The 16,877-nt window shown below is 42.4% G+C and overlaps 1 protein-coding gene across 5 annotated transcripts in view; it reads left to right on the top strand.

Annotated features, from left to right (window-relative positions):
* The window catches only part of unc5a (unc-5 netrin receptor A), a 198,086-nt gene that overhangs the window by 129,939 nt on the left and 51,270 nt on the right, over window positions 1-16,877 (top strand). For 3 of the 5 annotated variants that reach the window (XM_055034635.1, XM_055034636.1, XM_055034633.1), the window contains 5 exons: window positions 3,434-3,661; window positions 4,408-4,707; window positions 8,940-9,027; window positions 9,492-9,660; window positions 12,896-13,129. In XM_055034635.1, the coding sequence (XP_054890610.1) occupies window positions 3,434-3,661; window positions 4,408-4,707; window positions 8,940-9,027; window positions 9,492-9,660; window positions 12,896-13,129 (1,019 nt within the window). The remainder of the gene's footprint in view (window positions 1-3,433; window positions 3,662-4,407; window positions 4,708-8,939; window positions 9,028-9,491; window positions 9,661-12,895; window positions 13,130-16,877) is intronic. The other 2 variants (XM_055034637.1, XM_055034634.1) reach the window with 1 other exon arrangement.

Genomic DNA, 16,877 nt, shown 5'->3' with positions numbered 1-16,877 from the left:
ACGCGCAGCCTGCAGCACTTTAACCTTTTCTGTTGTTCCCCATCCCTCAATGCTGCACCGCTCGTTGTGTCCCCTCCTTGGCTGTGTTCGCTTGACAGCACTACGCCCCAGTGGCTTCTGGGCACAATGGTGCTCCACAAAGGCCTTGGGAGAATCCTCCGCCACCAAATTCCAGCATCACAGGGAGACAGCTGTAGCAAATCCCATTTTCCTGCAAAATACAAACACACTCAACTGCTCACACACATAGTTAAAAAAAAAATCAAATCTGACCTGAACTTTTTGGGAGGAGGATGCTCTTATGCTGTCAGTAGCAGTCAATAAAGACCATATATCTTGGATTTTTTCCCCCTTTAATATTTGACATAAAAGTGTTAAGAAAAGAGAGAGAAAAGACAAGCAACATGCTGCCCTAAGACATCCAGTCACATAGAGAAAGTCAATGCACTTACTTGTAGTTTTAAACTTTAGCAAGTCATGCTAATATAAACTAAGTAGCTAGTCTTAGAGAAAATTATCAGGAGCTAAGTTATGTGTTTCAGATAACATTTATAAAAGCAGGAGTTTTGTCTGGAACAATTAGATGCGTGTTAGCGTAATGTCAACAGGGAAAGACATCAGCAATTATCCTGAGGAACTCATAATTCATAAATAACAAATGGGGTCATATGTAGTCAAGTATGAAGTATCATTAGAGTAATTTTTCAAGTTTGTACAAGTTTGAAGAAAGAAATTAAAATACTGACATGCTAGATATAGACGAGTGACTCAGGCACCTTTTATTGTCTCCAAAGTGAATCACATTGTTGTCTGTGTGTCCAGATGGGATAGTTGTTTGGCACAAACTAGAGATACACAACCCCAGTGGTTATATTTCCAACTGCGAGTGCATCTAAAAACAAAAATAATATTGTGAAAAAGTGTAAAAGTCATCTCAAAAGGTGGAAGTCATACATTACATAGAATCATCACATGACATTTCATAACCATGGAGCATTTATTGGTTACAATGCAATAAACTCCTAAGACGTTGCTTCTTTTAGCATTTTAAATTAAAAGAAATCATACTTTTAAGGGCTGAAACAAGCTAAAGGACTCGGTTAAGATACTTTGCTTAGACATTTCAACCTTTTTCATTAAACATTTGACTTGGCTTGTCTTCCATCTTCATGACATAGGAATCTTTGCAATGAGCCGGCAACACATCTACAGTTAGGGCCAGAAATATTTGGACAGTAACACAATATTTGTGAGTTGGGCTCTGCATGCCACCGCATTGGATTTGAAATGAAACCTCTACAACAGAATTCAAGTGCAGATTGTAACGTTTAATTTAAAGGGTTGAACAAAAATATGTGATAGAAAATGTAGGAATTGTACACATTTGTTTACAAACACTCCACATTTTAGGAGCTCAAAAGTAATTGGACATATAAACATAACCCAAACAAAAAAGTTTTTTCTCAATATTTTGTTGCGAATCCTTTGGAGGCAATCACTGCCTTAAGTCTGGAACCCATGGACATCACCAAACGCTGGGTTTCCTCCTTCTTAATGCTTTGCCAGGCCTTTACAGCCGCAGCCTTCAGGTCTTGCTTGTTAGTGGGTCTTTCCGTCTGAAGTCTGGATTTGAGCAAGTGAAATGCATGCTCAATTGGTTAAGATCTGGTGATTGACTTGGCCATTGCAGAATATTCCACCTTTTTGCTCTCATGAACTCCTGGGTAGCTTTGGCTGTATGCTTGGGGTCATTGTCCATCTGTACTGTGAAGCGCCGTCCGATCAACTTTGCAGCATTTGGCTGAATCTGGGCTGACAGTATATCCCGGTACACTTCAGAATTCATCCGGCTACTCTTGTCTGCTGTTATGTCATCAATAAACACAGTGACCCAGTGCTTGAAAGCCATGCATGCCCATGCCATCACGTTGCCTCCACCATGTTTTACAGAGGATGTGGTGTGCCTTGGATCATGTGCCGTTCCCTTTCTTCTCCAAACTTTTTCTTCCCATCATTCTGGTACAGGTTGATCTTTGTCTCATCTGTCCATAGAATACTTTTCCAGAACTGGGCTGGCTTCTTGAGGTGTTTTTGGGCAAATTTTAACTCTGGCCTGTCTATTTTTGGAATTGATGAATGGTTTGCATCTACATGTGAACCCTTTGTATTTGCTTTCATGGAGTCTTCTCTTTTACTGTTGACTTAGAGACAGATACACCTACTTCTCTGAGAGTGTTCTGGACCTCAGTTGATGTTGTGAACTGGTTCTTCTTCACCAAAGGAAGTATGCGGCGATCATCCACCACTGTTGTCTTCCGTGGACGCCCAGGCCTTTTTGAGTTCCCAAGCTCACCAGTCAATTCCTTTTTCCTCAGAATGTACCAGACTGTTGATTTTGCTACTCCAAGCATGTCTGCTATCTCTCTGATGGATTTTTTCCTTTTTTTCAGCCTCAGGATGTTTCTGCTTCACCTCAATTGAGAGCTCCTTTGACCGCATGTTGTCTGGTCACAGCAACAGCTTCCAATGCAAAACCACACACCTGGAACAACCCAGACCTTTTAACTACTTACTTGATTACAGGTTAACGAGGGAAAGGCCTTCTGAGTTACTTGCAGCCTTTGGAGTCCATTGTCCAATTACTTTTGGTCCCTTGAAAAAGAGGAGGCTCTGCATTACAGAGCTATGATTCCTAAATCCTTTCTCCGATTTGGATGTGGAAACTCTCATATTGCAGCTGGGAGTGTGCACTTTCAGCCCATATTATATATAAATTGTATTTCTGAACATATTTTTGTCAACAGCTAAATAACAAAACCTGTGTCACTGTCCAAATTTCTGGCCCTAACTGTATTTACCTCTGCAGTTTGGGAGTCAGATGTGAAGCCATCTGTCACAAAGACATTAGGGGCTTGGCTTTAACTGAGCCATACAACAAGACGATAATCCAAAGCACAGCAGGGAATCTTCAAATGATTTGAGAAACAAAGAGACACATTGTTACTGTAGGTCATAATTAATATGCTTTAATAGGACCTTAAGAGAGTTGTGGGAATGCTTACGGATTTCACTTACATAAGGAAAATCGAGCAGACCACAGTACTTTGACAATAAGGAGTACAAAAAAATGGGTTTTTACAGCTTTGTACTTGCTTTTCTTGCCGCGGTATTTATGTTGTACAAAATTCCAACAGAAAACTCAGTAACACAAACTCCAGACTTCATAAATCTTGGGCTATCTAATATCAGATTAAAGTTTTTAAGTTTAAGAAAATTTTAATCGGATACCACGCGAGATAAAGTACCGCCGCACCAAATGTGACACTGACCTCACGTAGCTAAAGAAGTCCTCAAGAAAACTTTTTCCATTGAATAAAATAACAAATGCCTCACACAGCCGGAGTGTCTTGATGAATAATTTCTCTGCTTGCAGCCGTGAGCGGGGCCGAGGACGTGGCGCTGTACGTGGGCATGGTGGCTGTGGCCCTCTGTCTGACCCTGCTGCTCATCGTGGTCGTCCTGGTCTACCGGCGCAAGAAGGAGGGCCTGGATGCTGACGTGGCGGACTCCTCCATACTCACCACTGGCTTCCAGCCTATGGGCATTAAGCCCAGCAAGCCAGGTGTGTGGGCACCACGGCCACGAAGGCCTCCCCACAGCAGTAGGACACTGTTTTTTTGTTTTACCCTCGTCTGTCCATCTTCCCACTGTGACCGTAACGCATCCGTCCACATGTAGCTCTGAACCTGTTGGAACTGTGGTCATGGAGGTGGTGTGAGTGCACTTACAGTGGGGTCTGTGGTCCAAGGAAGAGTTATGGCGTGTTTGCGTGTCTGTGTGTGCAGTTCATGAGCTCTTTATTTGCCTGCCTGGCACATTATGTTTTGCCACCACCTCATTGTCAGGAAACGTACCCACTCTGTTTACTGCCTGCGTGGAGCCTCTGAGGTTTAACAGCGAGTAATAGAAATACAACTGTCTGAGGCGGATGGAGACGGGGAACTGGGTTGCAGTGGCTGTGATTCACCGTGAAAATAAAAAGCCTTTATGCATTCTGGATGCTAAGCTGCATCTGAGTTCTGTTTGGGATTGATTGTGTGGCTGCTAAAAAGACAGGCAGTGATAGAGCAGGAGAGGGTGGGGGGTGGAAATTGAGTGGCTTTGGGTGGAATTTGTGTTTATGTGTTGTAGAGCATGAGTGTGTGTGTGTATGGATGCTCTGTTTTCTGAACCATGTGTCTCTTTCAGTGTTTGTTTCGGCTTTCTGTGCGTGATGCAAACAGCTTTAGAGTGTGAGGTCTGTCTGTGTGATGCCGAATCCCTCCACTCTGCCACCCCTCCGCCACTCATTGAGATTCACATATCTCCCTTTTTCCTTTCCTCTCTCTGTTTTCATTATTCGAACAGAGAACTCTCATTTGCTCACCATCCAGCCTGATCTGACGACCACCACCACCAGTTACCAGGGCACCCTGCGCTCTCGCCACGATACCGCTGGGAAGTTTTCCATGACCAACGGGCCTCTACTGGACCCGCTTCCCAACGGATCGCACACTCTCCACAATGGGAAGCTCAACTCAGACACCACAGAGTTTGTGAGCAGGCTGTCCACTCAGACCTACTTTAAAACTCTCCCCCGTGATGTGGCCAACACCTCCTACGGGACTTTCAACTTCCTGGGTGGGAGATTAACAATCCCCAATACAGGTGGGTTAGCTTTAATCTGTCTTCTCTGTTGAACAGATGATTTAATACAATAATGTCCTACCTGTCAAGACGACACCTTATGGAACAATAGTCTGACATATAAGTGTTTTGTGAGGAACAGTTAATGGCTTGAAGAGCGTTCGTTGATCATTTTTACTTTTTGTGACATTCTGTCATGAACTAAAGACTATAAACTCATTAAGACATCAATGTGAAGCACGTTGCTATTACATGAGATCTCAATGCTCCCTGCCTTCCAAAAGATTGAAATGCCACAACCAGCCATGATTAAAGCTGATGAAGTTCATAACGTAGAATGAGATTTTAATAGGTCTATATTAAAAAAAAAAACAACACTTTTAATCTGTAAAAATCAAGGCTTTAAAATCCTAATGAACAAAACGGTAAATGTAAGTGTAGTTCTCAGATTACTTTATAATCAGCTGTTAGGAAAGCCTCTTTGTCTTTTACGGCATATAATAAATGTAGAAGCTGACCGTTCTCTTTGAGTCATTTTATTCTGGTTAGTTAATGTGTAGAGTCATTTGGCCTTTATCACTCTTGAACTTTTTTATATTTTGTCATAAGCTGCAAACTTCAAAGTGTTTTATTCAGATTTTATCTGGTAAAAAATAAAAAAAAGAGAAATAAAACAGGATTCTATGGGATTGACCAACAGACAGTCTTGTGTAATTGTGAATTTGAAATATACAACAGTTCTCAAAAAGTGTGCCTGTCAAGTATGCTGTCCCCTTTAATTAAAGGTCACTAAATTGTAACAAACTGCATTCAAAAGTCACCTCAATAGAGATAATGTGCTAGTAAACAAATACCATCCAAAAATTGCGTTTATAATACATTAGATATTAAGTTCTAATATAAAATAATACATGAATAATATCATGGAGCACTGCTCCGACCAGCATGTTAAAAAGAAAACAGTGGTAAAACTGAAAGTCTGCAGCTCTGAAGACATTTCCCTTCCACACTGAACATCATCCCTACATGGTGGGGGCAGCATCATGCTCTAAGAATGCTCTTCTTCAGCTGGTCAGAGTTGATTGAAGAAACAATAGTTAGCTTCTAATCTGTTCGACAAGAAAATGTGTAGATAGAAACACATTGTCGGTCACAGTCGAGACCTAAATTCAGATCCATGGCAAGACTTCAAAAATGGACAATTTCCATGCAATCTGATGGAAGAGATTTGAACTGGCAATTACAGCAAAATGTGACAGTTTTGACTCAATGCAAATTTCTACTTACTATATTGTTGTTTTTAAAAGAAATTTAAAGCTATGCAACCTTTTCACTCCCATCCATAATACTGTGCTGTTATTTAAGCTCAGAAAAGAAAGAAACTACACTGGATGAACAACATGCGCCGCAGATCAACATTTTAGTTCAAAGAGTTACATTTTTAGGCTTCAGGGCCATGTAGTATGTTCTATTCAGCGTATTCATTCAACAGTTTCACCATTATGCAAAAATGAACAGTCCAGACAGCAATGTTTTATTCACTCAGTCTCTTCATGTCTGGCAAGGAGATCTAAGTAATCTCCTCTAATGCTGCTAAACTTTAAGCTAACAATACATAAATCATCCAAATAATTCAACATCTGCTGCTACAGTTTATGAAGAACTGCTCTGAGAGAAAGGCCATTCTGTTTCTTTATTACACTTGCTTTAACGTGTCCGACTGGATGTTAACAAGGAGAGTTTATTAGGAACAGCTGAATCCTATAAACACCTCAATGTCTTATTCAGCTTTAAACTTCCTTTGTATGGACTCCCTAATAGGTTTGTACCGGGAAAACACACATGCAAATGTGTTTGAGGACTTAATGCAAGGCAGAAGCAAGCAGTCATTACATTCACAGGGACAAGATGAGGCTAAAAAGTGCATTAAAATCCTTTTTTTAGCTTGTGATTAAGGTGGTTTGTGTGCTACATTTTCCCTTAAATACCCAACACATTTGGACCTGAGGCACCTGCTGAACTGTAACTGGTTTACGTATTACGTCATGTTATAATAGGTTAACAGCGCTGTAAAAAGCACATTGAGTAAAGCAAGTCACACGTTTTCCTGTGTGTGTTTGGGCTGATGACGACAGAGGCGAAAGAATCGAGCTGATCAGCCATGATTGTTTTTTTCTCAGACTCATAATGTTGTTTTTTTTGTTGTTGTTGTTGTTTTTTTAAGAATTTCACCACAGATTGCGAAGCTTTAAGAGTTTAATTCATATATGTTTAAGTCAAAGTTTGGCTCTGCTGATAAAACAAACCATGTTAGATACTGATAAGGAATATTTAGCTGAATTTAAAAATACTCAAAATATCAATGTATTTAAAGTTCGCTTTGAATTTTTCTGATTACTTCAATGCATGTCTGCACACAATGTTCTTACATGTAGCTCAAATATTTGGTTGCAACTATACATTGTAAAAAAAAAAAATAATAATTTAATTTACAACAAGATACCAGCAGCTGTGGTGAAATTCTGACAACCACAGCTGCTGGAATCTATTTATTGTAAATTTTATAATTTATTTTACAGTGTACAGAATACAAGTAAACATTTTTGAAAGATGAATTTGATTTTAAAGAAAGTAAGGATCATTCTAATCTGATACTTATATGTTGTCACCAGAGACTTTTTCACATGGAAGCTTTATATTGGTGGGTTGCATTTATTTTGATTAAATAACAACTTACAAAACAAATACAGCAAAAACAACAGAAATCTTGAATTTTGTGTGAGTGTGTGTGTGATAAACTACAGAGATTATGATTGATATTTTTGAAAAGTCTGCATGGAAGCTTTAAAAATTTAAAGTGAGAAAGCAAGAATTTTGCCTCTAGCAGTATCTAGAGTGAATAATTTGGTCCAATGCCTTGTCAGTAACCTACATCTCAACAGCACAGCATGAATAGTTAAAAGCAAATGTTCTGAGATGAAATCAATTTGAGGCAAAAAAAAAAAAAACATTGCACTTGACAAGAGTCCTGGAGTAAAACGTCAAACAAATTATTCCAATCAAGCTTCTGACTAATGCCGGAACAGGTTGAAATTGTAGTCCATGTCCACAAATGTCATCCATGCTCTAAGTGGCTGGATGGAGAAATAAAGACGGTTAAAGTGATGCAATTTCTGACAAAAAAATCCACCCTGATTATTCTGCTGTTTTTTTTTCTCCTTACAGCAGCAGAGTACAGAGCTTATATAATTATACTGGAAGACAGTTTTTCCACTTGGCTCTTTGTAGACTGTCCAGATTAGCTGATGCCAGCATGACAATATCTTCTAGAAGAAAAGGGTCTTTTTTCCTGTTTTTCTTCACCACTGCTCTCTCCCTGGGTGTATGCGTGCGTGCATGTGTGCGTGTGTGTTTTGCCTGTCTCTTACAGATATTTTATGCATGGATTAACTCAAAGCCATGTTGACTATACCACGCATTGGCACCTGTCTTCTCATAGGGACACAAGAAGGAAAGAAATCTTACACTCGCATGCATTCACTCAAAGGAGTTATTCTGCCATTCATCACAGCTTCAGAGCGAGCGCGAGCTTCACAGATTCAGGCGCGGACGCCAACATTCAGGCACCTTCGCCCGATTCAATCTGACGCAGCCTCATGGAGATCAGACCCGGTTTAAAACTGAGAGATTGTTAAAATAGTGTCACATTCAAGTTTTGGCCCACATTTTAAATGCCATTCAGAGTGGGTAATTTTAGCAGAAGAATCACAACATGAATGCCGCACCACTCATACCGCTTCAATATCTCTCTGTATTCTCCGACGTGCATTTTCTAACACTCTCCTGGGGAAGTGCAATTTTCCTGAAGTAGTCTGTTCCATGGTCTCAATTATCTACTTTGTGACAGACGGAGGACATTTAAACCGTGCTGCAGCGCGCGCTTTTGTCTCAGCTAATTGTTGACATCGGGGACGTGTGCCGCCACGGCTGCCGGCGCACAGATTTTGCATCCGCTGCACCTGAAGGAGGCTGCCTCTGACCTTCAGAATAGATTTGGATTTTTGTTTCGTTTTGTGGGGAGGTTTTTTTGTTGATTTTTTTCATGCGTACAGTTTGTCGAGTGGGCTGGCTCCCTTTGTGAGATGACAAAAGCACCGTTCAGTCAGAACAAATGAGCCTGTCCCCCACTTGCTCACACTCCCCCCTCCCTCTCTCCACCCCACTTCTCTCCCTTTTGTTGTTATTTGCATTAGGAATCAGCCTGCTCATTCCTCCCGAGGCCATCCCCAGAGGAAAGATCTATGAGATTTATCTCACTGTTCAGCGGAAGGAAGATTTAAGGTGGGTCTCTTTAGCGCTGTCTAACTGGCAGTCTTCCCTGAATGCCACTAGGCTGTTTGTTTTGATGCTCTACTGTTCCATTAGGAACGGCTTAAGAGGCTCTGCCAGTGCTGTGGAGGAGGGATGTAAATAAATAACAGCCTTTTACAAGGATGTGCGCTGTTTAAGTTAAATGAATTGTTTGGAAAGCAACGTCTATCTGGCTTGGCGCACTCATCCTCTGGAAGCAGAGCCGTTGCAGCCTGCCGAGATTGCGCTATAATGTTCCTCAGTCCTCACGCGTTGGCCCGGCTCGTCTCTGAGTCCAGCAGGCTTTAATTATTCCGTGTTACAGCTGCTGGATAATTTGCAGAGGTGACAGTATCATATCCTGCCTCAAAGAGAGCTGTAAATTCTCCCTAATATCAAAATAATTGCAACCACTTCATCTTAATGCATTCACCTCTTTCCCACTCCTGCCGTAGGTTACCGCTGGCCGGCTGCCAGACCCTCCTGAGCCCCATTGTGAGCTGCGGCCCTCCGGGGGTGGTCCTGAGCCGGCCGGTTATCCTCAGCATGGACCACTCCTTTGATGCGTGTCTCGATAACTGGGCCGTCCGCCTCAAGAAGCAGAACTACGAGGGCGCTTGGGAGGTGAGAGTCTACTGCAGCTCCAGCACAAATCCTTTTGTAGGAAGACAAAGCCGCTAGTCAGTGCAACTGTGAAGTATTACTGAACTTATTGATTGTTTCTGTGTGAAAAGTACAAACTTGTCCTGCTCGTGACTTGGAATGCACACTGCAACACACCCAGCTTCTCCTCTCTACTCCTCCACATAGTTTAAATTAAAGGGCCTCGAAAAAGTATATATATCATGTATATCTATACATCCTACATGTTTTTTGTTGTCGTCTTCATACCAAATCTCAAAATGTATGTTATTGGATTTTATCTGACTGAATTCTAAAACGTACTGCTCAATTCTGAAGTGAAAAGAAAATCCTACATGATCATCAAAGTATTTACACATGAAAATCTGAAAAGTGTTTCTATTTAGCCTCTCATAATAATTTATAGAACAACCTTTTGCCACAGGTAAAGCTTTGCATGTTTTGGAGTAATTCTGTTTAATCTGCACATCTACCCTGAGATTTTTGGGCAATCTTTCCAAAATTGTTTAAGCTCCCTCAGTTTGCATAGGGGGCAAAACACTGGCTTGGGTAATTAATTATCCACATCGTGATGGTTTGACCTGAACCATAGCTTGTAGTTTGGGTTGTTTAGTTGCGGTCTTGTTAGCTGGTGAAACTCTGCCACATCCTGCCAGGTTTTCTTCCAGAATTGCTCTGCATTTCGCTTCCTCCCATTCCCCTGTTCTCTGAGCAGCTTCCCTGTCCCACAGCATGATACAGCCACCCTATGTTGGGGGAACTGGGTGTTCAGAAGGATCATTGTGTTCCACACATGTATGTTTACTTTTGTCACATTTAATCACAGCTCCAAGTTCCACATGTTCACCATGGCTCGTGGCAAAAATAATACATTGATTTCTTTTCCTTACAACTCTTTCTTATAGGCCAGATTTGTCTAGTGCAATACTAACATTTATCGTGTCGACAGATTTCCCGATGTGAGCTGTGGAGTTGATCCCTACTGTTCCTCCAGGTTACCAATTTGGACTGCTTATCTGATTATTTGTGTCCTTGCCTGGCCTGTCAGTGTAGGTGAATTGTCGTGTCTTAGTAGGTTTACAGCTGTGCCAGACTCTCTCCATTTTCAGATGATGGATTGAATACAGCTGAGTGTTACATTGTTTTATAATCTAACCCTGCTTTAATCTTTCTCCCTGACCTGTCTGATGTGTCTCTTGGTCTTTATGATGCTGTTTGCTCACTTATGTTCTCTAACAAACCTCTGAGGTTTTCACAGAGCAGCTGGATTCACACTGAGATTGATGACACAGATATGAATCCCAATAAAGGGAGCTGAAAGCAAATGCGTGCGCTTTTCGTAATGCACTCAAAATTAGATTAACCAGAATAATGCTCATTTTTGTTACCGCCTTATGCTGTTTTATGTTCCCAAAAAAGCAAGAAAGTTTGTAATTCTAAACCGACAAAAGAAAGAAAGGTGAAGGCAGCGGGGATACTTGCTGCATGCTGTCCATCGGCTGCTTCGCTCCAGCTAAAGGTTTGCTTGGCAACATGATTGTGAAAATAGAAATTCTGTAAGCAAATTACTCATCCTCAAAGTGCTCTTCTGAGTACTCCTTGACCGTTGTCGACTGCTGCTTCCAATTTGCAGGCTTTTCTCCCTGTTTTTCTACCCATAAAATCTGAACGTTGCCCTTGAATCTAGCCGAGAACAGCCTTTGGTGTGCACACAGCCTCACACAAAACAAACGCCGGTTCGAGGCAGTATACCCATCTCAACAACCCAGAGAGATTTTACAGGGTGCTGGTGGGCTTTGGAGTGTTACTAGGTCTTCTTTCATGTTCGATATTGTGCATAAATTATTCAGCCTCTCCCCACCCTCCGTGTGGCAGTGGTGGGGTGTCTGCGGGATGGATTGGCCTGTCTGAGGCTGAGGTTAGACCAGCAGTTTTAATCATCAGATGGGCCAAATATAGTCCGACTGCGTTTGGCCACTACGGTAAAGAAGCGCCAGGTGGACGAGAGAATGAGAGTGGAAGAAGGCACAAGAGTGTGACAGGAACTGAGAGCAGAAAGAAAGAGGAAACAGATGGATGCAAATGAGCAGGTACTGCAGCTCTATTGGAAAGAAATCACAAAAATGTAGTGCAATAGGAGAGATGTGGAAAACACAAAGCATACAGATGGAGGTATTAACCTTTCCACTGCAAAACCGAGCTTCTGTTTCACCGAGGAAATATTAAGACGATAAAGAAATAAGACTCCATTGTGGTTGCATAGAAAATGAATCGTGTCGATACTAATTCTATTGATGTAGATGGTGTCTCTGTGAATCGATGCTAGAGGGGCTCGCTGCGCGTTTGGCAGACTCAATTCTCTCTTTAGCGTGGTGGGCTAATGGGAAGAGTCAGTCAACAGGCATGATGTGATTTTAGAGAAATTGTTGTCACCTTGGGCCCAGTTCATCTCCATCAAATTAGCCGAGAGAGCATTGGAATTATCTCATAAAAGCTGCGCAGAGCTGCGGCTGAAACGGGATATTTTCACAGGTTTCCCATCCTCACCAGGACTCAGAACTTCACCTTTGTAGGGAAGCCAGGAAATTCAAGGCGTCGCCTTGTCACCATGTTGTTTCCCCAACGCAGTGCATTTAAGATGCATAATTTTTATCACGCCAGCTATCAGAAATCATCTATGTTTGTTTTACAGATAATTTAGCAAGTTGTTTTTAGCTTTCTTATCGACCCTCCAAACAAATGGAAGAAAATTCCCAAACTCCCAGTAATCGCCGTACCTCTGCGACCTTTTCCTCCTCCAGAACCATCTGTTCTCACCAGGAATCCGTTTGGGTCTTCTTTCATGTCAATGGAAGATCTCGTTCATGCATTATTGAGTAAACTGATGGTATTCTATAGAACATGGCATCATGTCGGCGTGTTGTAAGGGCTTTGTGGTGAGAAGGAAATCTGAAGCGAGAACAAAGTATTCGCTTTTCCCTCTGATCCGAACTGTTGCCTAGAACTTTATGTAACATTACCCCAAAGACCTTCTGCTTTGATGTCACACCGCAGGAACCATGCAGTTTGGGTCCTTTCTGCGGCGCCACTTTGCTAACGAGCCTTTTGCAAACACACTCCTACGCATACATCAGGCAACACATTACCCTTCCCTCCTACATAAATTGGGTGCTTGACCTTCCGTCCACATCTTGTTTTCTTGTCTCCTGTCCCCCAGGACGTCCTGCTGATGGGGGAGGAGCTGGTGTCCGAGCCTTATTACTGCCAGCTTGAGGCCGAGACGTGCCGCCTGTTCACAGAGCAGCTGGGCACTTTCACCCTGGTGGGAGAGTCGCTGCACATGGGCGCAGCCAAGCGCCTGCGGCTCGTCCTCTTCTCCGACGCATACTGCTCCACGCTGGAGTACAACATCAGGGTGTACTGCATGGACGACACGCAGGACGTCTTCAAGGTAAGCCGCCGCTCGCTCGCCTTCAGCGAGTGTTTACTCGTTTAATTTGAGCACATCCTGTAATAACATTCGTCTGTGGATACTCTGAAAAACCGAGCGCAAAGTGGAATTTAAAAACCACCTTCAGGTACGTTTGTGTTCAAGAAATTATGTGGACTACCGACAATCGTGCCGCAGGTGACTTGGCTAAAAAACTTTTTTTTTTTTTTTCTTTTCTCCCAACTGAATAAATGTACTAAAATGAAACGTTGATTTATTCAGCCGCTTTCACTGTGAGAATTTATTTACTTCTTAAACAGTGTGTTTTGCCACGATTGCCAACAGATTTATGTGGTTCCGAGATCAAATTAGAAATGCTGTTCATGTGGCGTGATTATCAGTGTTGATTTATGTTTTGTTTGGATGTTTGTTATTTTGGATCCTCTCAAGGATGTCCTCAACTCTGCCCATTTGCTGAGAGCCAATAAGTTTTCCCAACACTGACATATTTTACTTCCCATTTCCTCTCTCCACATGGACAGAGTATAATCAAGCGCTAATGCCTTGCTCCCTCCCTGGAGGGCTGCCTCTGAGTAGCCTGTTAAGATTTCATTTGCATGGTTAATTAGTAAATTAAAAGGAGAGTCTGTCCCAATCTTTTCCCACCAACCCCCAGCGCTCCCTTTAGTCTCTCTCCACACCTCTCAGTCACTCTCAAAAGCTGTTCCTCCCCTCCGCTGTCACCACCCACAGCCACAAGTGGCTCCTCCACTAGAACCCACTTCGGCTGCTCCGTAATGGCTGACCCGTGCATGTAAAGGTGCAACGCCATCACGATGCCTGCAGGACATAAACAGTGGAAGTCACTCAGAGTTCACGCTGAAATTAGCACACAAGTCAGGAAGATGATGATATGGTGAGAGCTGCAAATGCCTCGGCTGATGTACAGCAGCGAAAGTGTTCATGCTCATTTTGTCACCTTACAACTACACACTTTAATGTATTTTAGTGGGATTTTATCAAAGAAAAGTTAACACAAACTAATGAATTATAGTGATTCATTCTTTGTTTTTGTTTTTTTTACCAAATAGAAAGGTGAAAAGGTTTATTTTCACCCACGCTGGCTTAATACTTTGTAGAACTGACTTTGCAGACATTACAGCTTCAAGACCTTTGCGGTTTGTGTCTACAGGCTCCGTACATCTGGGCTCGAAGACGTTAGCCTATTCTTTGCTAAGCAGTCAGGCTCAATAGGGGTGCATGGTATTAGAAGTTCTTGTGATGATGATAATGATGCCAAATATTGCAAAGGCGATACCAAATGCAATGTATGCCTATTTTCTCCTGTTTCTAATCTGTTCTCCTCGTACTCGGTGACTTTCAGTATTTGCGGGAGTGTTTTTGTCAGATTAGAGCATCTGCTGCCATGACAATCACTTGGTTCGGTGTTACAGTTGCATGAAAGATGGAAGTTCATCGTCTGATTGGATGGAGAGCATCTGTGAACAACATGTTCTCCAACAGATTCTCCATTTTTCCATTCACATTTTGGGAATTTGCTTCGTTCTGAAGAATCCCACTGCGATGGAGGCCGTATGTTCAGGGTCATTGACCTGACCAATTTGTGAACTTTGTGTTTCATTTGAGGGCATCAGAGTGAAGAGGACTGATGCAGGTGGTATATAATTTTCACATTTGACTCTTCATATTGATAAAATAATTATATGCATAGAGTGTAATTTGGGATTCTCTTATCGACTTGGAGCTCTTTGTGGACAAGCACTAGGTTATATCATATGGCTGCTGACCCCATATGACCCTGACACACCCCCGAGGTCTGGTGACCAGGGCCTGCTGATGGTTCCTCTTATTGAGCTATAAACAAATGAAGACAAGATGTTCTGTTGAGTGGCCCCTCAGTTTGTTTTCCTCTTAAAAGCCAGTTGAAAACCTATTTTTCCAAATTATTAATTTGTCTTGTTTTTTATGCAATGTTGGTTCTTGTGAAATTCTATAATTTTATGTATTAAAAGGTGCTACATAAATAAAGTTTGACCTGCTAATCTGTAGACACTTTAGAAAACCACCTATCTCTTAAACTTCCCCGTTCTGTACTATTTTGTGATGTTTTACCACTAAAAGTTCCAATAAAATGCACCAGAAACAGCGTAGCTGCAATGTAACAAAACGTGGAAGAAGTGCATCCTTGCAATGCGTCATATTTCACTTTCTTTACTTGTTTCCACATAGCTTTTAAATGAATTTAAAGCCTTTCCAGTTCTTCTAATGCAATGTTTGAAAAATTTGGCACATTTAAGAAAAAAAAGAAAAACTATTTCTTTGATGGATGTCAAGCCATACGCTCGCTGGCAGTCAGATCATAAGTTAACCTGGTGGCAGTTTGGTCGAGCATTACTGCTGCAGTGACCTTGTGTGTTCAGCACTGGATGCAGGAAGGCTTTCAGAGGCCAACAAAAACCCTCTTTCTCGCCGCCCTTTCCTCTAGTTAGCTCTCGTTCTGCCTCTCTCAGCCAGGAAAAGGACATCTGAGCTTGTTGACTTCAGCACTCGCGCTCGCCACATTCCGCGTCTCCCCCGACGCCCTTGAGTGCATTAGCTGCCTGCCTCTCACACAACCTGGTTCTGTGGTAAGCCACGGCGTCTCCGGGGCTTTGTAGTTTTTAGTGAGTGATTTAAAACGCGGCCCTCACTGTTTAGTAATCTCGACTCCACGCTGCTCTTGGTGCTATTACAAAGGGAGCAGCTCATTTGGCAAGTACATTCACCACTTTGAGTGGAGATTAAACTTCCCTGGAGAGGTCAGGCCTAATCACTAATCACTATCTTTAAAATGCACCTTTTATGATTAGTCCCTCACTCGGGCTGCCATTAGAGTTAAGTGTACCATGCCACAGTAGGTGGCACAGAGGAGTAGCTGTGGATGTACTAGTCTGTAGTACACCTTCACTAAATGTGAATGTTCTGACAGCAATACAGCACCTTGTTTTTCAGGCAGGTTTCCAAGAATTAAGCAAGCTGTACTTCTAAAGGGAGTTCAGTGGGGGGAAAAAAAGCTGTTCTGAAGCAAGAAAACTGCAGAGACTAAAAAGAAGCCTGAGCTATTCCCTCCATCGCTGGCTGTCAGTCTGCTCTGACAAGCCTCCATCAGGGAGGATGACAGACACACACACACACAGACACATGCATCCCACACTTAAGCCTGCCTCACTCTTATCTCACTATTACAGCAGATTAGAACCAATGGTATTGTCTTTGATCCTAAATGTACGGGAGCTCTGGGGAAATGGTGACATTTCCGTCTGATGCTTGCCATATGTTAGCAGGGCTCAGCGGGGACCAATTAAGTTAATATTTAATGTGTGTCCCACACTTGATGGGCCCAGCCAAGGCTGGCACAGCAGCAGAGGCGACATGACCGCCGTTTGGTTGCGCCCTCACTGTGCACTCGGGTTGTTCCCAGCTAGACCGGTGGGAGAGCTTCACTGATGTTTTGCCATGTCGCGACTGACAGAAAGCACCTGCGGTGAACCGAGCCTTCAGCCCGGCACAGACAGCTATCAGCAGTGTCTAATTAACTGGAAAGGTGCAAACAAAGGTGTCTCTTCAGGAAGGGAAAATTTATCTGAGATGCTCTGACTTTCACACACAGACTTGTGTACAAAGGATAGAAGAACCGAGGATGTTTTTCACAGAGCAGCCGAGCGACAACAAAATTATCTTTGGGTTTGTCGATACCCAGGCGTTATTC

Source organism: Poeciliopsis prolifica, unplaced genomic scaffold, assembly GCF_027474105.1.
Source record: "Poeciliopsis prolifica strain line A6 unplaced genomic scaffold, Auburn_PproV2 SCAFFOLD009, whole genome shotgun sequence".
In the NCBI taxonomy this organism is placed as follows: Eukaryota; Metazoa; Chordata; class Actinopteri; order Cyprinodontiformes; family Poeciliidae; genus Poeciliopsis; species Poeciliopsis prolifica.
This window is presented reverse-complemented; position numbering and strand designations above follow the sequence as displayed.